Here is a 24795-nt window from a genome sequence, read left to right on the forward strand (position 1 = left end):
GTAGGCAATGTTCCCCAGTGGCCAGAGGCTTTACAGTTCACCATTACCATCCTCAATAAGAAATAAATGTCAATAATACAGACAGATCAAAATGCATAGAGTTCACTGCTTATATACAAAAATCCCAGCAGCCCTAAATATTTCTCCTTTCCACTGTAAAAATGCTGTTTAATGGTGGAACATCTGATGTGTGCTGTTCCTCCTTTGCATGTGGCTGTGTGTGGCATGTGCATGTGTGCAGATGGAGGGGTGTGGTTGTCTTAGCCTGTGGAGGACTGACACCAACGCTGGCGGTCTGCCCCCTCAGTTTCCACCTTACCTGAGGTAGGGCCTCTCACTGAACCTGGCCAGCAACTCACAGGGAGCCAGAGCTCAGGTTACAAGCTCACCCAGCTATCCCCAGCTTTTCCACAGGTACTGGGAACAAAACTCTTTCCTCAAACTTGTGCAGCACCTTTTGTGCCAGCCATCTTTGAACCCTTCACATATTATTTTTAATTAGCCCATTTTAACGACTTAAAAACCAAATCACCTGATTAGAAAATAATTGTTCACAACCTGAACTTGAACAAATATCCTACATATAATATGAAAAACCAAAAGTCATGTAAAATGAAACGACTGGAATGAAGCTTTGAACAGTTTTCCTGTCTGAAAAGAATATAACTCTGTCCTTTTATGTCAGTGGATCATTGATTGATTGATTGATTGATTGATTGATTGATTTTCAGTTTTTATATCATAACTAGGGCTCTACCACTGACTACATTCCTCATTGCTATCTAGCTAATCACTGACCTTAAATTATCACCAGGCATGAGAATGGTTAAAAGGCTTTTGTTGAGCACCAACATATCCTAAGTACCGTTTTTCTTAAGAATCTCCTCTACCCAAGACATTTTAAGTACCTCCCCTAACCCCTGTACGGACACATGACTAGATATGGGTACTGTAACCTTGGCAGGCTACAGGCTCCCTGGGCCTCTAAAACCTTAGGCTGGGCCTCTACCCAGTACCCACGACCAGGAGCCTTATGAGCATACCTGAAAAAGGCTCCGACCTTGCAGCTGTGCACTGTCAAGACAGCGCAGCGTTTACAGAGCTGGGGCACGGAGTGGCCTTTCTGCCTGCAGAAGACTTATTAGACGATGTTCTTAGTCTAAATCCTAACAACCTTTAAAAGAAAAGATCAGATCTGGAAGGGATTGGCCTCTAAGAAAGTCATGTACTGCTGATTCCTAGACCTGCCTTCCTCTTGTGAAATTTCATCTTCTGCTTATCCTGCTGCAGCATCAACAGCAGCAGGAGAATGGCTTGCACACACCACCAGACAGTAAGTAACCATATGCTAGACAGACATTCACCATTTGGGCACAGATTGCTTCAAGGAAAAGAATACAGTCTACAATGATAAGAGCAAATGGCCTTGTCCTTATTAAACTATGAAAACGAGTCATGCTGTTCAGCTTGAGATCTACCCTGTAGATGCCTTCTGCTGCAGGTAGAGAAACAGCAAGTCGGGACCTGGAGGTTATCTCCCCCAGAGCCTACAGTGTGCACATCCACATCCCACTGCTCTGAGACAATATTAAATTTCCTAACAACTCAGATGAAGATCTTGAACCACCTGATTCTAGTCTCACCATGATACCTTGAATGGTTGCCTGCAACACTACAACTAAGATAAGAAGGAGCACTAAAGGGCCCTGCTACAGAAGTTAGAGTGAGCCAGGAAGCAATATAAGGAACAAAGAAAGCTTTCTTCCTGGCATGCACTCTATCAATAAAGAATTGCTGAGTGTATACCATGTGTGTTCTTTTAGGACTGGGTTACCTCACTGGATGATATTTTCTAGTTCCATCCATTTGCCTAAGAATTTCATGAAATCATTGCTTTAACAGCTGACTAGTACTCCATTGCATAAAAGTGGATTATTAGCCCAAAAGTGTGGAATACCCAAGATACAACTCACAGACCACATGGAGCTCAAGAAGAAGGAAGACCAAAGTGTAAATGCTTCAGTCTTTCTTAGAAGGGGGATCAAAATACTCACAGGAGGAAATACAGAGACAAATTGTGGAGCAGAAACTGCCCCACCTGGGGATCCATCCCATACAGAGACACCAAACCCCAACAATATTGTGGATGCCAAGAAGTGCTTGCTGACAGGAGCCTGTTATAGCTGTCTTCTAAGAGGCTTTGCCAGAGACTGACAAATAAGAGTTGGATGCTCACAGCCAACCATTGGACTGAGCACAGGGTCCCCAATGGAGGAGTTAGAAAGAACTGAAGGAGCTAAAGGGGTTTATAACCCCATAGGAAGAACAACAATATCAATCAACCAGATCCCCACACACACAGAGCTCCCAGGGACTAAACCACCAGCCAAAGAGTACACATGGAGGAACCCATGGCTTCAGCCTCATATGTAGCAGAGGATGGCCTTGTAAGGCATCAATGGGAGGAGAGGCCCTAGGTCTTGTGAAGGCTTGATGCCTTAATGTAGGGGAATGCCAGAGCGGGGAGGCAGGAGTGGGTGGAGTACCCTCATAGAGGTGGGCATAGGATAAAGGGTTTCTGGGGGGAAGGGGACACCAGGAAAGGGAAGAACATTTGAAATGTAAGTAAATAAAATAGCCAATTTAAAAAAAAAAGAATTGCCAAGAACAAGCTAGTGACCCTTATAACTGGAATGCCATTGTGAAAAGATAATCATTTACTCCAAATATAAATTACTTGAATAATAATGTGTAAGGTATTATAGAAACTGTTATTTTTTAATTGAGCAAATAATTTCCTTGCTCATACACAAAGCCACCAAAAATATAAAAGAAAGAGTAACAAAAAAAAGCTGTCTTAGTTAGGGTTTTACTGCTGTGAACAGACACCATGACCAAGGCAACTCTTATAAAGGATAATATTTGATGGGGTTGGATTACAGTTCAGAGTTTCAGTCCATTATCATCAAGGCAGGAAGCACAGCAGCACCTAGGCAGGCATGGCACTGGAGGAGCTGAGAGTTCTACATCTGCATCCGAAGGAAGCCAGAAGCAGACTGTCCCCAAGCAGCTAGGAGGAGGCTCTCAAGGCCCACCCCCACAGTGACACACTTCCTCCAACAAGTCCACACCCCATCCAACAAGGCCATACCTCCTAACAGTGCCACTCCCTAGACCAAGCATATTGAAGCCACCACAAAGGCTATCACTAAGTAGATGCAAACAAGTTGTGAGGGAAACCAACTTGTAATGACTTAGTTTAATAAAACAGTAACTATTAATAAATACCCTACATGACATAAGCAGAATTTAAGGAAAAAAATTGGACAAATTAGGTCTGCCTTTGAAGAGTCTGTGTGCAGTCCTAGCACTTTGCTCCTCTCTGCAATAATTTAACACATTACAATCCAGATCAACTTCGATTAACTGACTCAGAGTGGGGTTACACTATACTTACCTGTCATCATATTGCTGGCAAATTTGGACAATGTTTACAATAAGGAACAAGAAGCAATTATTAAATGAATATCAAATATATATCCTTCTGCCTATAAAAATCAAAGACAATGTCACAGAGAAGATAGGACAAACTTTCTATCCAGAGGCAGCAATAGCATGCACTACAATATAGAACACTGTGACAACCAACCAGCAGAGAGTCCTGCTCTGCCCATAAGGGCAGCTGTATTGCACTGGAATCTGGAGGCCACCTGCTTGCTTTTGGTGAAAATGAGAATAAAAGCCCAGTGGCACTTTGGGAAGATTCCTTGGGCAGCTATGTGAAGGATGGATTTGCAGAGACATGAGACAGGGAGATCAGCTGGGCTTTACTGCAATAACCCACATGAGTCTCCATAAAGGCTTAAACAAGGGTGGTGGCAATTTGAAAAACTGGGGAAGGGGAGAACACGATAAAAGGATCATGGGGAGAATAGACAGAGAACAACGGGGGCAGTGGCAGGGATAATGGCAGAGATGAAAGTAAACACGGAGGCCCAGAAACAGGGCCTTCTGAAGAGATGACTCTTACCAGCGGCCTAGAAAAGGCTATTCTTTGCAATTAGGCAAAGAGTGATTTTTTTTCTTCCTCCTCTTCTTCAGCAATTATATAAAGAAGAATGAGACTTTAGCTTGTAAGCCCTCTATATCCCAGGGGGAAAGAGCATTCGCTGTCATATTAACAGCCCTTCCCCTTTAGCAGGCTCCTTTTGACAGCAATGCTGCTGCCTATAGAGCACGAATTCAGTGCCGAGGGCCTGGGGACAGTCCTTCAACTCCAGCAGTGACCTGCAGTGGCATCATCTGCACCTACACTCAACCCAGATGAACTGGGTTATTTAAGTAATAAGTTTGAATAAGAATAAACAAAACTCATTTTAACTGACTTCCTGAGCATGGAGAAGGTGGACATAGCGTTGTGGAGTTCACCATGTTATTATGGTAGTTAATCTACAGGGTGTGTAACGTTACAGCCGCATGCACAAAGTTTTTCTCTTTTTTCCTCCAGAACCATTCAGCAGAGTTGTGGTTTTTCCTAAGAGCAAGACAACAGAAATGAATTGACACCCTTCAGACATACAAATATGAAAGTATAAAGTAGATATCCCTGCTCTTTATAAAATAAGGACCTTAGAAGGCTACCCTTGCATCAACATATTCTAGGGACATGCTATATGAAGGCTCAAGAAGAACAAATAAGTTCAGAGACATGTTTAGCTACATAGAAAATTCAGAGTTGGTATGAGGTGCATGAGACCCTGCCCCACCCCCAACACACACAAAAAGCCAATGCCTGAATCCCTGTCAATGGCCGGCTTCACAGCGGCATGAGCATCTCACGGGCCCAGACACTCCTGTTCTTCCATTATACAAGCCAATGGCACTGTCACTGACAGAGGGAAAATCTATTAGTAGTAAGGATGCTCTCCTGTTTCTCATTTTCATTTTCAGCTCTGTAGCAGCAGCAATGTTGAACACCAACATTTGAAAGGTTAAAGCCCTTCTATTTAAGAGCTAGTTAAAAAAAAAAAATCACTTACCTAAAAAGGACAAACAATATAGTTTACATAATTGAGACCAAATTGTTAATCAAAGTAAATATTGTATAATTTACTTTTCCAACACTTGATAAAGAAATACCACCTCATAATTCACAAACTCAGCCAAACCTTCCCCACAAAAAGTATTGCTCTCATGCTGAGTACAAACACAGTCTTCCAGTGCGTCGTTTCCCAGGTAGGTTATGATCTTACAAACCAGTTCCCAGTAGGTAGAGCTATGCTAGAAACCATGCTGCTCTACATTCAGAGGGAAACCCCTCAGTCATGTACTCAAACTTCCCGGGCCGGAGTTCACGGATCTGATTGCTAAGTGCTATCTGCACCATAAGGTAAAGGTAGGTTCCTCCCAAATAAACAAAGGACCTCAGGGAGCAGCTGGCACAGCTGACGTCCGAGTATGTGTGCTATAGAAAACTTTTTCTTTTCTTTTTCCTTCTTCCTTCCCTTCTTCTCAATCTTATATACAATAAACATTATTAAAGCCAACTACACAAGTAAATTAAAAAGAACACATATTGTTCAAGAAGTATAAACATGCTGGAGGGAAATCACTCCTCACTTGACCCGCCTTCTGACCTTAACCATTATCCAGTCTTGCACCACACACTTTACATGAACGAGCTCAAATAACCGCTAAGCTGTACTATAAATCTGAGGTACAACTGTGAAACCATTTTAAAGATGAAAAAAAGAATATGACTGCACACACACACACACACACACACACACACGCGCACACACACACAAGAAGGGATTTATTTAATAGCCTTTGAACATGGGGCAAGGAGTGGAAGACAAGAGTCGGACGGACCATCACTGGTCTTGTGCTATCCCACCACCATCTAACCTCTACTCCACACCCGCTACCTTCACAATCCTGCTAACCATCCTGCTGGAGACCCTGACTTGCTAGTGGTTCACTTAAAGTCATTTCATAGCTACCTCTAGTTCTACATGCATTCTAAGGCAGTAGGTTTCCAATAACACAGTACAGATAAAGACAGGCAATAAAATGGAAAGTCTGCACATTTGGCTGTGTGATCCTCTCTTAACCACAGCTTCACTTTTCAATGTTTTAATTACCTATAGGCAGTTGTGGTCTAGAAATGTGTGATGAAGAATTCCAGAAATAATTAGAAGTACTAAACTGCCAGTGTTCTAAGTAGGACAATGAACGCTTCCTTGCTCTGCCCCACTCTGCTCGTCCCAGAAAAGGATGAGCCATCCTTTTCTCCACGTTCCAACTCTATACACTACTAACCCACTAGCAAACTGGTAGCTATCTTGGTTATCAATCAAATGGAACGTGGTTATCATGACAGGTCTTCCACTCACGTAACCTCTTCTTACTTCACAATGTCTCAAATGCAAGAGTACTAATATAAGCAATGCTATTTCACTATACTTGTGTAAACATTCTCTTTTATCTCCATGTCTAATCTGCAAACTAAACATCAGCACAGGTGAGCACCTATAGGAGAAAACACCCTAACTGTAGAATGCACAGGGATCGGTATTTCCCAAAGTTTCAAGCATCCATCTTAGGTCTTTGAACAAATCCCAAGAGTAAGGGAAAATTACTATAATATTTTCCTGGCAAGACAGAAATTTTGTCCAAACACTAAGGGAAATATAATTTTCTTCATGCCTGGGAACATTTCTCTTCAGAAAAAAATAAAGACCTACTATAAAAAGAAAAACTGAAAACTTTTAGAAAAAAGTACAGAATAATTTTACAACTTTGGATATTTTAACAATAGCAAATGTTTTTTTTATCTTCCCCTATAACACACACATACACATGCACACCAAACTATAAATGTGAATACTGATAAATAATTATTCCATGAAAAATTATTAACTGAAATGGCTACAACTGAGAAATTTAAACATGAGCCACACACTAGAAGATATCTGCTACTCTTTAAAAGACTTAAGATTTTAATTTGTGTAAGATTGTGTGTCAGCATGTACAGATAGATACTGTGGAGGCCAGAAGAGGGCACCAGTGTGAGTGCTGAGAACTGAACTCATTTTCTCTGGGAGAGCAGCAAGTGCTCTTAACCATTAAAAAATCTCTCAAGCCATCTCATACACATTTCATAAAACAGGTAACATTTATACAGAATAACATATATTTTTTAAAAAATGGTGCAAACATATTATAGCTTTTCTAAAACATAAAGAATCAAAGCATATAAGTCAATGAAACCAACAAAGATCATATTTAAAATATCAAGACAAAAGAAAAGTGGTCACACTCTGTATTTTAAGGTTGGAAACCATTAAATTTAATTTCTAGTGATGATTATGTTTCTGAGTCATGACATGAGCCACCTTCCTCAAGAGTTTCTTTCTCACTCTTGTTAGTTTTACCTGTAAACAATAAATGTTTTAAGTGCATGCAAAGTGATTTGGAACCTTATATACATACTAACAAAATACATGAGCTAACTACTCTCAAGTAAAAAGCCTCGTAAGTAATCAGAAAAATACAAACTTAATCATTACCGTTCCTATTTTCTGGAAACCTAAATCCATGAGAATGACAAATGATGGCGGCCAGAAGGGACACAGCACCAAACTATGCTGGTGGCTGTAACATGCATGCCTCACTGTAGGGAAATAGAGCAACGTGTACCAGAAACTGGATGGCATCTGGCATGGCCCCCTTACCTTACCTTACACCTTACCTTACCTTACCTTACCTTACATAATGTATTTAAAAGATGCCCGCCCACTCGACATTATCAAATCTGTACTCTCGGACTCAGCATCATTCAAAACGTGTGCAGAGAAGTCACAACTCCAAACAACAATGAACGGATCCATTCTTTTCTCTATCATTTTCTTCGTGCATGTGAGACACATAGATCTCTGTTACCAATTCCTCAAAAGCATCCTAATATATTAACGTTTAGACGCACAAGCACTTCATTCTCCTCTGAGATGAAATGGGCCAATCACTGGTCTGCTTCCCTTCACTAGAGACTTGTTGATATATTTCTATAACTTTATAAATGTGATTTTATATATGTGGCTTTTAGACTTTGGCTTCTTTCCCTTATCATGACAGACTCGTATGTCCCTGTGTTGTACGTGTAAGTACTTCTTTCCTATATACTGATGAGAAATGGCATTGGATGGATGAACTGTATTTTGTTTCTCTATAGACTGACAACCGAGGTTGTCTAAAGTTGCAGCGTATTGCCAAAAAGCTCATATGAATATTGATATATGCCTCTCTATGCAAACCTGTTTTCACCTCCATGTCCAGAAAGTCTGGCACATATAGTGGATTTATATTTAATGTCCTATAAACGTACCCACTCCCTGCTATTTTTGGCTCCTTCAGTCTTTTTTTTTTTTTTTTTTTAAACAGAGCTGAGGACCGAACCCAGGGCCTTGTGCTGGCTAGGCAAGTGCTCTGCCGCTGAGCTAAATCCCCAACCCCTGCTATTTTTGAATCAGTGCTGGTGAGTTCCACATCTATCTGGAGAGACAGCCCATAGCCAGAGCACTTTCCAGGCAACCACAGGAGTTGGGACTGATCCTCAACATTTCAAGAGGAAAGAGCACAAGGTGGGGAGAAGGTGCAGCTCTTCCCCACTCCCCAACACTTAGCAGGACTACTCTTTGTGATTGTAACCATTTTGATAGGTATTTTCATTATATGTGTTATTACACTTTCCTTAGCTTTAGTATATTGTTTCTCTTCCTTTCCATGAGACGGAAAGCTAAAGAGTTAAGATTAATAGTGTTCCTAGAAGCTACCATACCTTCTTATCAGTATGAAATAAGTACTGGATGGCCAAGTGCTGAGAAGTTCTGTAAGACTCCACAGTATGGAGAAATGGAGGAAAACATGCTTCAAGTCATTATCTTTCCTAATTAATATACAATTCAATCAAAGAAAAGATAATTTGGAATTACTGTCAAATAACACCCCCCCCAAAAAGAAGCTAAAAAATCTACTCTATCAAAAACAGATTAAGGAAGAAGCATATACAATTATTTTGAGTATATATAATATACAAGTACTCTGTCAGGGTTCCCAGATATTAAAAAGTCTATTTCACATAAAACAAACTCAGAATAAATGCTGTTTAAAATCTAAGCAGACCTTATCCAAATAGAAAGACCCTGTCTTCTGGTTCATGGCATCAAATCTACATATTAGAAAGCAGGCTTTGTATGTATTGGTATGATCAGAACCCTAACCCTAAGCGATTGTTGACCCAAATGTGCCAGGTTTCACTTAAGTCCCTAAATACATCATCCTTCAAAGTCAATAATTTTGCAAAAGAGTCTTTGAAAACACAGCACTCTCATCTTGGTATATATAAACCTGTCAAGCAAATCTACATGACTACGTTTCCTGTCCACACTCCTGTTCTCAAGCTCCTGGAGCATACCCAAATATTTACATAAAAGACCTTTTTAAAATTGCTCCTCCACCTTCTGATACCATTTCATAGAAGAAGCCATCACCCTGTCTAGCCCAACTGTGTGACAATGTGACACTCAGTCATCCAAAGCTCCAAACTCCTAATTCCATCTTCCATGGGTTCTCAGTCTCCTCTTGCAAATCTGATCACTGCCTGCCTCCCTCCCTCCCCCTCCCCTTCCCCCTCCCCCCTCTCTCAAAAATAAATGACTGAACCTCAAAGAAAGAAGCAGCTGGAGAATAGTCTCCCTGTGGAAGGCAACAATCTGCAGGTTTCAGCCAGCTAAGCCCCAGGCTAATAATACCCATCTCACATCACAGTCATGCTGTAGGAAGTTAACATTACTTCAACTTTGATTTTAAAACAGGGAAAGTTCCAGTGTATTTTCTTCTATGAAGAACTATTAAAATCTAGCTGCTGAAGACATAACTTCCCAAACACACTTACCACAAAAGGGCCAGATAGTTCAGCATCCTTCACTCTACACCTGACTCTAAGGTAGGCAAGCAGCATTAAATGCTGAATAAGTTTTCTTACTCACTTAGATGCAGGGATGCCACAAAGTTATCAAGGTACCTATGCTTAATCCACAACCTGAGATTATATTTAATAGAGAAAATTGGAAATGTAAGTTTCCTCACCATCGTTTATCAAAAGTTAGAAGGTTTCCCACTTAAGTAATTCGCAACTCATTTGATACATCTCTTATCACTGAAAACACTATGCTCAAATATAGAAAACAGGTCCTTTAAGCACATGAGAGTCTGAGACCTGTCAATCAGTCTTACATAAGAATTATAGGTACTGGCACATTTGGGCCAACAACGTACCATTTTGATTATATCAATAAATACAAAACCTGCTTCCTAATTAATGATACCACAGCTAAAATAGCACACCACAGACAGTATCTGCATTAGGACAGGCACCAGGTACCAGCAGACCTATAGTACAAAGCATGGCTATTTGATTGGGGAGAGCTAGATGAGGTTCTTAGACCTGATTTTCAAGATTCAGGTGATTACTCAACGAATAATCACCCTCAATAACACACTAGCCACATGATGAATAAGCAAAAAATTGCTGGGGAATCATGAATGTATGTATGTATACATAGTGATTTCTATATGGGAAGAAATCAATAAATAAGTCCCTGAAAAACTGTCCTGATACATGGATTTTTTTTCAGATTTGAACTAATGTCTTATGAAATATTATGAGAGGTGCTGCCAGGTAACATCATGATTGTACTGTAATAGGGTGTTCTTACTATGTTAGCTGTTAAGGGTTCCAGCAAGCTAGCTTCACAGGACAGCTGCAGTCTATGCCAGACACCACTGAAATACCAGCATAGAGCACATATCTATATTAGTTTAGAGAACTTTTATTTTCTTCCTCACAGGTATCAAACTAAGTACACCAATGGAGAGAAAAACAATTTGTACAAAAATGTAAATGCTTGTACTAAATGTAACTCAGAGAAAACAATTATGCTATATAAACAAAGACTTTTATATGAATATTAAAAATGCAAGTCAAGAAGTTTGAAAGAAACACAAAATATTTAGGGTTGTGTTGGCAAAGAGAGAATGGAGAGATACCAGTGTTTCCTTTGCTGAAACACAAAAAGAAAATAAGGTAGGTGATCTTCCAAATATTTATCCACCAATAGGAAAGAAAGAAGAACTCATCTAGATTAGAGATGATTCTATGCCAAAGAAGACAATCCAATGTCAAAAGTGCATTCTAGTCCAATGACGGCCAAGTATCAAGGTCCAGAAACAAACATGAAAAAAAAAAACCAAATGTGGGGAAGGAAAGCATTTATATAATTTTGTACTTCCCACCACAGTCGATCATTGAGAAGAAGTTGGAGCAGAAACTCGAAGAAGGAACTGAAGCCAAAGCCACAGAAGATACTACTTACTGGGCTGCTTCCAATGGCTTGCTTAGCTTGTTCCTTTATAAGAACCACCTGCTGAGGAGAGGAATAGTACCATCCACAGTGGGGTGGACCCCCCCATTATCATTAATCAAGAAAAAGCCCCCATAGCCTTGCCTACAGGCCAGTCTGATGGAGATAACTCTTCAATTGAGACACTCTCTTTCCAGATATATCTAGGTTTCTGTAAAGTTGATTAAAAAAAAAATCCACAAAATTAATTGCCAAAAGGAATTAATCTCAAAAGCAAGGTTGAAAGTTCACATCTCATACCAGTCAACTAGATGTACCCTAGGAAAATTCTATGGTCAGGGCAACTCATACAGCAGATTTCTCAGTTCTGGGATAGGCAACCTCTCTGCTCTCCCCAACAGCCTTACCTAAATCTAAACACTTCCCACAGATCTCATTCCCAAACCTCATTACCATGGAACTTATGGATTCAAAATATAAATTAATAAGGAGACACAATTCTTTCTATAGCAGACTGCAATAGAAAACAATTCTAATCATAAATACAGTGAGAGGCCTATGGCTGAATGATACACAGGCAAGCAAGAACTGACTCCCAGACGTCTTCTGAAGGGTTACACAATGACAATCAGCTTCCCAAGTGTGAACCAAACGGTACTGCCAGCCAGGATATGCTTACAAGGCACCAGACAACCCAGTAGAAGAGTGGGAGAAGATGGAAAAGTACAGCACAGGCTTGACCTCCTCTCCTCACGACCTAACATAGGAACAGTGAGCTGTAACTGGCAAGATGAAGGCCCATTCTGCAAAGATAACATTAGCAATGCTATGTGTGTGTTCAGAGGAAGGAAAAGCCCTAGAGCTGGGCATGGCCAGGAATGCACCTGGCCCGTCTGAGATCTGTATGTGCATGCTTGTTCCTAAGATTTTCATCACATCCTTTGAGTCTAGAATGACTTTCTTCTATTAATTTTTATTGTCTGTGAAGTCCTTTTCCTAGATTTTTGTTGTGGGTAGGCCAAGAACTGGTTATGTTCATTCATTCGTTCACTGGTCATACTGACACAAGCTAGAATTATCTGGAAAGAACCATAACTGAGAAAACACATCTATCTGATTACCTATAGGAAGGTCTGTAGCATGTTTTCTCAATTAATGACGGATGTGGGAGGGCCTAGCACACTGGGACAATGACACCTCTTGGCAGGTATTTCTAGGGCTGGAGGGGGACGAGGGAAGATAAAAAGCAAGCTGAGCAACCATGAGAAACCAGCCAGCAAGCAGCTGAGCTGACCAACTCTATGTACTCTGCTTCAATTCCTCCTCTCAAGTTCCGGCCTTGAGTTTCTACCTTAACTTCCCCAATGATCAACTGTAACCAAGGCAAATAAATCTTTTCTTCACAATGTTGCTTTTGATCATGATCTTTATCACAGCAACTGGAAGAAAATTGTGATAGTAGAATAGCTAAGTCATATCATAGACCTATTTTTAGTTTCTTGAGAATATTTTACACTGACTTCCAGAGAACCTATAAGAGTGTGCAATCCAACCAACATTGGATGAGGGGTGAGGGTTCCCCTTTCCCTATATCCTCACCACAAGTGTTTTTCAGTTGGGTAAGAGGATATTTCAAATGAATATCAAACAATTCAAGTGACTGCAAATTTTCATTTATGTCACCCTAATTTTCTAATGGTTTTGAACACTTTGAGACTTTTTTTTAACCACATTTACTTTTTCTTTTTAAAGAATATATCTGAACAGTGTTCATATTCATAACCCATTGGTAATTTGTTTCCTGCTACTTTGGGTTTTTTTTGTTTTGTTTTTTGTTTTTTTTTTTAGTTCTTTACAAACTGACCCTCTATATAGTCATAGTTGACAAATGTTTTTCTCCCACTCTATAGGATTCCTGTTCACTTGATTGTTTCCCTTGGGATCTAGAAATGTTTTAGTGTTAATGAGGTCCCACTTAATCAACTGTTGGCTATAATTCCTGGGCAAATGGATTCCTATTCATCAAGTCTTTTCTTATATATACTGTTTCTTAGATTGTACTGCCTGTTTTCTTCCAGCAATATTAGTGTTTCAGGAGTCACAATAATTAGATCTTTAACTAATTTTTGTAACCTAAACAAGACCTTAACAGTGACAAACATTACCACCTGACACACCAATGTGGATTGAGGAACTCTCAAAAGGTCCAACCCCTAAGTGAAGAACTATAGACAGTCAATGACTCCTGAGAAGGGGAGAATTAATCTTCCCCAGCAAATGGTAGGACAGTTTGCTGTTGTTTTTGTTTGGTTTTGGTTTTGGTTGTTTGTTTGTTTGTTTTTTGATAGAAGTGAGAGGACTTATGAATCATGTAATTCTTCTATGAGTTTCCTGAGTCTTGTAAGTTTTAGCTTTCTGAATCTTATGAACTTCTTCCTCCATCCTAGAGGGACTGCTTGAATTCAGAGAAATTGCTATATGATATCTTCCTATCAGGATCAAGAATGCGGAATAAGAGACAGTTTTTAACATTTTTAGGAGACACAATATCAAAGGAATCTTCCTGTTCTTCCAGTTCTCATAATATTTCTGTCCCATCTTCTACAATAATCCTTGAGACTTAGGTGTAGGAGTTCTGTGGTGGATATATCAGTTGTGACTGGGATTCGAAATTTATCTCTTCATTAGTTGGGGTTTTCTGTAAATGTCTCTGTGGTAAAGAGAATTTTTCTAGAAAACAAGTGAGAACTAAACTTAACTGTAGGTATAAGGACAAATATTTTAGAATGTAGTTACAAATTATGCTGGTTTAATAAACTGGTAGTTGAAGGTTTGTCCAAGATCCGTGACTTTATCAGCCCTAAGAATCTGGACAGGTTTCCAGTACCAAGCATAATTTCCCTTTTGTTGGGTGTCTTATAAGTCCAATTAGAAAGCTGGTGGTTACTCCCACGGTACACATGCCATGCTGCAGCCTTGGGGCCATCATGCCATGCTGCTTGCTGTAGTGCTTCATAGGTGTCACAGCTGGCTGCTGTGACTACTGGCTGCTTCCTTCCTCTGAAGCTTAAATGGTACATTCTGGTACCAAAAAATACAATGTTCGGTGGGAAGGCTCTCAGGACAGTTCCAGCTTAGGGACCTTTGAGCTTCTTGCCTGAAAATCATGGGTATCTTCAGCAACAGGGACTTACCTTCTACCTCAGGGGTACCTTCTACCTCAAGGGCAATAGCAATAGGCTATAATCTTTTGAGAGTCTCTTGAACAACCCTGACCAATAGCTTACATAATGGCTTCTTGTGCCTGGTATTGTGGCTGCTAGATGGTCTACAGCTCTTGGGAGAAGGTACATCCATGAAATCTAACCAATGTGGTTGCCCAAACATGACCTGAACAAGGATAACACCAACAGACATAATAATGTAGAGGGAAAACACCCATGAGACTGACTCAACCCTAGACAAAGAACTCCAAGCAGCCAAGAAAGAAGAGAATGGGAGAAGAGCACACCAATTGTCTAGCCAATATGAAATGGAAAGCATGTACATACAAATAACATTCTTACGAACTGAACAGATTATATTATTTATTTAGGTATATACATATTATACACACATATACATATATGTTATATATCTGTATATATGTGTGTATAATATATAATATACACTATATATTAACACATAATATAATATATATATTTATATATCACATATGATGTAACAATGTAAGAAAAAAGAAGTCATGAATTTGAAAGAGAGAAGGGGAGGGGGTAAATAAAAAGGCAGTTTGAGAGAAAAAAATGAAAGGATAAAATCATATAATTATTATATCAAAAAAATAGTTTTGATTTAAAAAGGTATTTTATTAGCACATATACATTGTCTAAAATGTAGGGTTTCACTGTGACATGTCTGTCATGTACTCTGTATACAGTCAACCCTACTGTCCCTGTCTTGTTTCTCTACCCTTCCAACCAAGAGTTCAAAAGTAACACTGATAATCTGGCTTCACTGACCATTGTATGCTTGTACTGACAATCTGTTCATTTTTGTTGTTTAGAACACAGCAAAATGTATGTATCCATTTCTATACCAGTGGGCATTTGGGTTGCTTCCATTTGGAGGCTATCATGAATTAAGCCATTGCTGACCTAAAGGTTTACGGTCATATGTACTACATGCATTTTTCTTGGAAATGAACTTCTTCAAAGCGGGGTTATCAAGCAGCCTGGCTCAACTTTAGGAGATTCCACCGAGAACATTATTCTTCTTGAACTATTAATGGCATAAGTAATATTACTTTCTAAAATACAGAATGAGTTGTTCAGTTTTCTTTTTTTATATTACATTGATAAGAGTTTTCTTTCTTACATTACATTGGTAAGCCAAAAATTTGCATTAATTTCTTTAAAATCTCTGTTTTCCTTTTACTAACTTCCTAATGAAAAGAAAGGTTCGATTAACAAGGCAACCATGGCCAGGGGCAGGACTAAACCTACAACCCAAGCCTCAGGAGGAGCTAGAGCCCTTCGAGTCCCTGGCCTTTTTAGGATACAAATAAATACAGGGAATGGGGGTGGGAAGCTATGGATGAGACTTTGTCTAAACAAACAAACAAACAAATACAGAAAAAAAAACCAGAACAATGTAAAAATTGGCAACTATCACCTCTGAAGAAATCCAAGGCAAGAAATTCAAGGTTTCAAAATCAAAAGGCAACCTTTTAAAGAGGCACACTGAGCACACTACAAATCAGCCACCTCAGAAACAAAGAGAAGGGAAATAAAAATATGACAGATGTGAAACTGACATTAGGACTTCTTCCGAAAGATAATGGCCCTCTGCAATTTGACACTAAAAAGTCTAATCTGACATGAACCATCAAGAAGCCATGCCCTTAAGCAACTAACTTTTTCAGGGTAGATTGTCATATTTCTTGAAGATGGTAAATAAATAAAGTAAAATATCATCAAATTATCTTCTTCATCAACCAAAAAAAGAAAACAACAAAATAAACAAATAAAACAAAAATCACTGCAGACAGTTTTTAAAGATGTCAGACAGGGCCAAAATCCAAACGTGCGGATGATCCTATAGATGAGATAATTAATAACCTGAAAAAGCACGGATAGAAGGCATAGCTAACACATCACTGAAAGACAGAACTGCAAGCCCATGCTGAGTACCCACAAAGACTGCTTTCTGGCAACAGAACAAACACGTATCCCTATAAACCTCACAGGCAAACACACAAGCTCTAAACAACGCAAATTAAAGACTTTTAAAAGAGCAAGCTTTTCTTTAAGTTGGGAAGGCATGTGTAATATATCCATACCTGCACAAACATACACACACACACAGAGAGAGAGAGAGAGAGAGAGAGAGAGAGAGAGAGAGAGAACTACTTATCTATATTTTCACGTTAACAGATAACAGTGGAAAGGTCAACAGCTTAGAGGACCAAGGTGTACAGCCAGTGTGTGAAGTATTAGAAGAGGAAGGTTAGGCGTACATTCCCCTCGTCCAAAAAGAGCAGCTAAGAGACAAACAAACAAACAAGCCAGCCCACAGTTGTCCTGATGGAGCGGTACAATGAGAATATGTTTTCTTTCTGGGCCCTGAATTCCTTCTCCTCTTCTGTATCACATGTTGGCTAAACTGCAATATCCTGTGATAGGTCTTACAACAAGAGCTGAGGAGTTTTGTTGGTTTTTATAACAGCCACGCCTCCCATCCCACCCCACCCCACCCCACTGGAGAAATGGCTTTTGCAGAGCACCTGGCTCAGTTCCCAGAGGTACGTGATGGCTAACAATATTCTATAACTCTAGTTCTAAACCCCTCCTCTGACTTCCTCCTGCACCAAGACACTGGTGGCAGTCAAATATGCAAGCAGACAAAATACTAATACACAAAAATAAAATAAATTTGAAAAACTTAACAGTGCCCCCCAAATAATCATCTTTTCACCCCACATTTTCATAGTCAAACAAAAAAAAAACAGAAGTTACCAATTCTTTAAGGTATTGATTAAACATTTAAAAAAATCAAACTTGAAATATAACATTTCTTTCATCATTGATTCCAAAAGGCCCAGTCAAGTAAGACTAAAAGCATTCACGTAACATGTTTGTACTATGTATGCTTGAAGAGAGACACTGACCCACCAACACTATCAGTAAAGTTTCTATGACACCTGGCAACTGAGACGGCAAGACAATTCAGACGTCAAAGAGGGATTCATACACATAGGACCCCACAAGTTCTGAGAGCATGTATATCAGCATCATTCACTAATAAAAACAGGATCTTCCTGTTTCACTACCATTTCATCCAGAATAGAGGATCTCAACCTGTGGTTCCTTTATCAGATATCCTGAGCATCAGATTTTTGCACTAAAATTCACAACAGTAGCAACATTACATAGCTATGAAACAGCAAAGAAAATAATTATATGGTTGGGAATCACTATAACATGAGGAACTGCTTTAATGGGTCACAGCATCAGTGAGGTTGAAAACCACTGATCAAGGCATTCTACATTGCCAATTAAAAATATATCAATACATATAATATTTTAATTCAAAGTCAAACTATGATGACCATAATGAATCAAAATATTGCAATTGTATAAACTTATACAAATAGAATATATATAAACACACATCAGTCAAATATATGTATACTTGTATCTACAGAGTTCTTTCTGTAATTCACCTTCAAAACATTTAGAATATACTATAAATATTAGACTTATACTCTTAGCACTCAAATTTAATTAATATCTTCTTATGCTATCCGACTGTTAAAATCATAATTTTAGCATGACAAAGTGTACATTATTTTATACCATATACTTACTACATCAAACTTCTGAGTGATGTTTCCCTGGACGTCAAGTAAATAAACCTTGCCATAATGTGTACCCAGGGCCAAAAACTGTAAGAAAAACCGAGAGCTCAATTAATAAATATGCTGTGGGTTAGTATGCAGTTAATAAAAGCCTTTCACAATGACAACACTTAGTGCATAAATATCTGCACTATCTTGGAAGATGTGCATTCCTTAGAAAAGGCATGTCTCCAGCTTGGGGGAAATGACAGAACCAGGCCTATTTCACCGTGATAGTCCATCCCAGCTGTCAAAATGACTCATGAGGACCCTCGTCTACTGACAACTAATGGTGTGGATGTGCTCTGTACACAATGCCTGATGGACTGAGGCAGTAAATTAAAAATGCAGCAGTAAAAGCTCAACAATGCTACAGTTGAACCCAAAGTCAGAGGAAATGATTAAGAAACTCTACCTATTTAAGGTAAATGTGAAAATCTGGGCCATCGTTTCAGGCCAATGGGGGAGGGAAAAATGCTTAAAAAGAATAAAATATTGTTTCTGGATGGAAAAATCCATGCCATATTGAGGGATAAAGAACCCTCAGATGTACTTGTACCATCAGCTTTAGAATATCTCTATAAATGGTTCCACATAACCCTGAGCATAAATGTTTATATTCCAATGCAAAAATAATCCTTTCCTGTCACTTAGTGACTGCTGGGCTACATATTCACTTTATGATATCAGACTAGTTCATGCATCCCACTGTTTCTTTATTCCTCTGAACTGATCCTAAACAAGCCAGAAGAAACTTAAGGACTACCTGATATACGACATGAGATTTTTCTTCCTTTTCATTTCTCTAAGTTTTACTCAAATCGTCCAGAACCCTCTGTATTTCACTGCATGCGAGCATGCTTCATTGCAGCCTATAATGAAATGCTCAAATTCACAGGCAGCACTAGCATTTCAGTAAAGCAGTACAATCTTTAAAAAAAAAAATAAAATAACCTCACGGAAAGTCAAGATTTGAAGGGATTTATCAAAATAGAATTGCTAAAAATGAAATTTCAATTCAGGCACTTAAAATACAAAGCTACATTAAAGAGGAACCACAAAAAGGGGAAAGGGGGTTCATTAGGAATTCATCCCCGCAATGCCTTTCACTCCTGCAAGGTTGCCTTTTTTTCAGGAAGAAAAAAGTCCCCTGGGTAAAAAAATCAATACTGGTTAATAAAACATCAGGTGTGCAGGCATAACTAGGGATGACGATTCCGCCGCACAGGCCTGCCTGAATGCACCCGGTGCCATGACGATTAGTCATCTAGGGCAGACAGCAAGCCTGGTGCAAATAGCAGGCCCGGGAGCTGCAAGAGGAAGGGAGAAGAGGTGATTCTGGTGGGAAATTAGTCTGAATATTTAAAGCAAGGAACAATGTTTTCCCAAAGCACAAGAACGTTCTAATCAGAACTAGAGGACCCAAGTGGTTGTAATTTTATCTTCAGAGTCATACTGACGATATCCGAATAGGAGATGCCATATAAAATGCAGACCAAAGGCAAGCAACATGCCATTTGACGGCTCTCTGCGGTAAAAGAATGGGTCTTAAAAGCTCACTGCACCCCACGTATCTCACAGTATCGATTCTCCTCATAAATTCTGCATTTAGTTTGTTAGGAAACTAAGGGAGTTGCATCCTTAAAATGCAGTAATATTGTGTCACTCTGTGCATCACTGTAAAGGTCACTTAAAATAATTATTTTATGAAAAATTGAGAAATTAAATACAGGGTATTTTACTTATATTAATTCTTTTTCTCTTTTTTTGAAAAATTACTGTTTTTAAACACTTGGAATGGACAGCAAAATATTTCTTTGATTTTATAATTTTGATCTAAAGCTATAGCAAATTTGGATCATTTATGAAAAAAATTCACAGGTATTTGTATGGCAAGCTATCTTCTGTTTAGGAAAGCATGCAACCATTTAAAATAGTCCATGAAAGCTACTGTGCTGAACTAGGCACCTAAATCCCCTTCCAGATAATGTTTAATATGATCATATTTATTTAATTACTAAAATTTGGATAATTCATATAATCTTTTGCTAATAATTTTGGCTAACTTAAAATGCAGCAAAAATGTAAAATACAAAATTCTCTAAAATATGACAGAATAAGAGGACAGACCCTTCAAATTTTATTTGCCTTCTAGCCATTAAAAACCATGAGGCTTTTTTTGGGCTCAGTGGGTCAAAATGCTTGCTGCTGAGACAGATTAAGTTTAATCCCTAGGATCCATATGGCATAGAAACAAACCCAGTTCCACCAACTTGTCCTCTGACCTCTAAACACACACCATGGCTAGCTCATGACTATATATACACATATACTGTCTCACACACATACACATTCTATACATATACCATGGTCCGCTCATGCCTATATATATATATATTTACACACACACATATATACACATATACTGTCTCACACACATACACAATAGATAGATAGATAGATAGATAGATAGATAGATAGATAGATAGATAGATGGAAGTTGGTCAAGGTATACCACCCATACTCCTTCTGCCCAAGGTTCATGAATCATTGCAGAAATATGGAAGGAAAGAGTTAAGAGCCAAAGGTATTGGAAAACTATAAGGAAACATTCTCTTCTGAACACTGCACATTTGAACTTGGTTGCAACCGTGTGCATAAAGTCTGTGCAAGCCCAAGCCAGAGCAAACCACATATAGGATTTGGGCACATAATCTACCCATAATCATGGGCTGCTGGCAACTGTTACCTGCTGGGAGTCAGTTTTCTCTAAGAGAATAGCCTGTGGTAAGTTGACCAATCTCCAGTAGAAGGCCACATACCCAAGAATATCTGGGCACCACAATTTGGTCTTTGACAGGTATAGAAAGAAAGTTAGAAAGAAAGAGAACTGGGGAAGGAAACTAAATTTGACAGGGAAAGGGGATAGACCTGGAAATGGATAGAGTTGGAGAAACACAAATACAAGGGTGAATATAATTAAAACGTTTTATGAAATTCTCAGAAAATGATTTTTTTTTTACATTCTTGAGCTACTTACCTAAGTAAGAGTAAGTAAGGTATTAGAGTTTGTGCTGTTTTGGTTTTTGTTCTTTGTTTTTGTTGTTTTGTTTTGCCTAAAAATGTGTAAAATCTAGAATATATAACCATAAATGTAGCTTCAATGTCCTCTTTAATGTTTAATTAAAGAACTCTGGCTTGCTTTACAAAGGGTGAACATTTAACCTATGAGGTGCACAACTGAACTTCCCGTAGCTGAAGTAGATGGGTTGTGAGCAGGTGTTGGTATCACCAAGAAAAAAGCACACTGCATGTCTGCTCAGCCCTTTCTCAAGTGTGTCACAATATTCCACGTACAGCTATTAGGACAGTCTACAGTCACACATGAGGAATCGGGTTCCAGGAACTGATGAGACTTCATTAAAAACAGATAGCAAGTGCAGACAGGGACAGAAATAAATACTGAAATGCAGGGTCTAGGAGGCATCTGGGTTGCAGAGCACATGCCTAGTATACCCTGCATTCACTTCCTAGAATTGCAGAAACAAAGCCAAAATAAAACTGAAATGCTACGAACTCAATTGGAGTCCTCTTAATATAAAATACAAACCTCAACTGAAAGTCTATGGTCTACGTGTCAGCACGGACAACCCTTCCCAACTGTCAGGCAGTTGTGTGTGGTGTTAACTAAAGGATAAGCATGCTTTCCCTTTCATGCATTTGAATGAATGAAACATACAAAAAAGAAGTACAATGTACTGAAAACAGGAGCAAACATGCCATAAAGACTATGCTACAATGAGGAAAACAGATTGAAATTATATTTAAAGACTATGTTTAAAATGGCAGTACCTCAAAGGCCCGCAGAAAAAAACAAGAGTCAGTGTGATAAACATGGAAGGAAGAATTAGAAAGCAGACACAGATGGGTAGAAAGGCCAGAGCAGAAGCAACTTCATGCTCAACAGCATGAAGTCCTATAACAAGAGACAAGAAATTATAAGCAGCCTTATCCATATGAAAGAGTCATCTAATTCATGCCCAAAAGAAAAGGCAAGCGGTCCAGCTGGAAAGGCTAACTAATAAGGAGCACCGGAAAACTACACAGGGATGAAAGTGGGAAGTGGGGGAAAGCAGGGCAGATAGCTCCAAATCATTAAGACATCAGGAATCAGCAAGTGTCAAGAGACAAGCCGCAGGTTCAGATCTCGGGAGGTCCACTCCAGCAAAGGGGCTCGGAAGAGAACAAATGTGAAAGAAAGCAGAGCAGATCACAGTAAGAGCAACAGTTTCAGGGAGAAATGATGACTGTCAACCACTAGAAGCTAGGAGGAGACTGCAGCACATAAGCTGGTGGCAGAATAGGACAAATGGTGCTACCACTGCCCCAGTCCAGGCCAAGCAAGACTAGTGAGTGAGTAGCTCAGTCACACAGCAGGCCAGGCCCCAGAGAGTCTTCCAGGCCACACTGAAGACCTAGCCTAAGTGCAAGGGGATGCAGAGCCCTGGATTTTAACACAACACACTGCATCCAGGAGGCAGAAGAGTCTAGACATGAAAACAACAACAGTCCCCCATTTACCAAGTGCAGGATAAGGAAGACTGGGAGGTTCAAGATAACTAGCAGTTTCACAGGACAGAAAACAAGAATACAGACTGGGACTCCATAGTCAGGAATGATACTTGTGTAAAAATGAAGATCAAAAATTGAAGACAGTATGCAGAGGCCAAAGATCATCAAGTTCCAGTTACTAAAATTAGTCATAGCACATACCATAGCAGTGGGAGATGCGCCATTGTGGTTTGAATAAGAATACTCCCAACCCCCGACCTCATAGCTCATGTATAGTCAGCGAGAAGTAACACCATTTGAGAGGATTAGAAGGATTGGAAGATATAGCCTTGTTGGAAAATGTGTGTCATTGGGGAGTGGGCTTGGGGGTTTCAAAAGCCCATGCCAGGACAGGCTCCATCTCTCTGCCTAGGAATCAGGATGTAGCTCTAAGCTACTTCTCCAGCATAGCCCTTCTTGCCACTATGCTCTTTGCCATGATAACAATAAACTACGCCTCTGAAACTGCACGCCAGCCCCCAATTAAATGCTTTATTTAAAGAGCTGCCTTCTCACAATAGGCTATGGTGATTAAGAGAACTCTAAGGATGTGAGGTACACTGGAAGCATGCTTGAAGAAGCCAGGTCAGTCTTCATCAGTGAAGAAGAGCAGAGAGTTAGCTCAGGTTCAGCAACCATGGCATGACAGCCAGAGGAGGCCGGGGGACTCACGGCAGGGAATGTATGGTAAAAACAAGAGTAGACATTATCATTAAAGTGTTGAGTAAATATAGGGATCTGTTTATAAAGGAATATAATCTGAAGCAACAGGCATTAGGTAGGAGGCCAGCTGCAGAATGAAACAACAGAGCCTAAATCCAAAGGCTATATCTGAGGTGGGGATCCGCCATGTTTGGAAGGTCTAAGACTCACTCCCAGGCTTGCAGAGAAGAGAACAATGGATAAAACCATGGCCTCCACTACTATAATATAAGCAGTTTGGCTCAAGAATAGACTAATGGTGTGACCCAATACCTTTGCCACAGCAACAACATAGACATTAGGCATCTGTAATACTCTTAAAGTGCTCATTACCTTGTCATGGACCGTCATACAGCTTGCTGCGTCCTTCTGAAGAATCTCCGTCACCCCATTGGAAAGCCTTTCATACTTCAGTTTGGGTTCCTCTTCACTCTCTTCCTGCATGGAAAACAAAGGAACTGTATAATTACTGTAGCTCTATTTTGAATGATTCAAAATATATTTCTGAAGATGGAACAAGAGATAGTCCTTTCATTCATTGTTAAAAACTGCAACTATTAGTGGGGTGGTGGTGGAGCACACCTTTGATCCCAGCACTTGGTAGGCAGAGGCAGGCAGATTTCTGAGCTCAAGGCCAGCCTGGTCTACAGAGTGAGTTCCATGACAGCCAGGGCTACACAGAGAGACCCTGCCTTGAAAAACCAAAATATAGAAAACCAACCTGCAACTATAGATATAACTTAATATTCCTGTTTCTTTTTGTCAATTATATATATATATAAAATTTCTCTGATAAAATAAATTCAAAAGTTGAAAACTTTGAACTTACTACTATATTGTAAATACCTGTATATTCGATTTTACTGTATGTAGTTGGTACCTAAGATTTTCTTCATCCGCATGGTTAATGAATAAAGTTGGTAATCACTATCAATAATAACCAAAAATCAATAAATCCAGGATACCTATAAGAGTTAACAGTCCTCCTCAGCTGGAATTCTTGTAAACTACAAAATAATTGGCCCAGAAACATGCCCAGTAGTGCATCTAATGCCATTAATACCTTGGGAGTAGTCAACAGCTAATGTGATTGGATGTAAGACCCAATCATATGAGGAAACCCATGCCTGGTACAATAAACCTATCCATGAACCTGTGCCTGGA

At 39.4% G+C, this 24795-nt stretch overlaps 1 protein-coding gene across 1 annotated transcript in view; it reads right to left on the reverse strand.

Moving 5' to 3' along the window:
* Positions 1 to 24795, reverse strand: part of Vps41 (VPS41 subunit of HOPS complex) — a 163892-nt gene that overhangs the window by 117089 nt on the left and 22008 nt on the right. Inside the window, exons 3-4 of the mRNA XM_052156691.1 lie at positions 23965 to 24069; positions 18289 to 18366 (exon numbers count right to left, since the gene is read on the reverse strand). Coding sequence (XP_052012651.1) covers positions 18289 to 18366; positions 23965 to 24069 — 183 coding nt within the window. The remainder of the gene's footprint in view (positions 1 to 18288; positions 18367 to 23964; positions 24070 to 24795) is intronic.

This window comes from Apodemus sylvaticus, chromosome 14, assembly GCF_947179515.1.
Source record: "Apodemus sylvaticus chromosome 14, mApoSyl1.1, whole genome shotgun sequence".
NCBI classification, from domain to species: Eukaryota; Metazoa; Chordata; class Mammalia; order Rodentia; family Muridae; genus Apodemus; species Apodemus sylvaticus.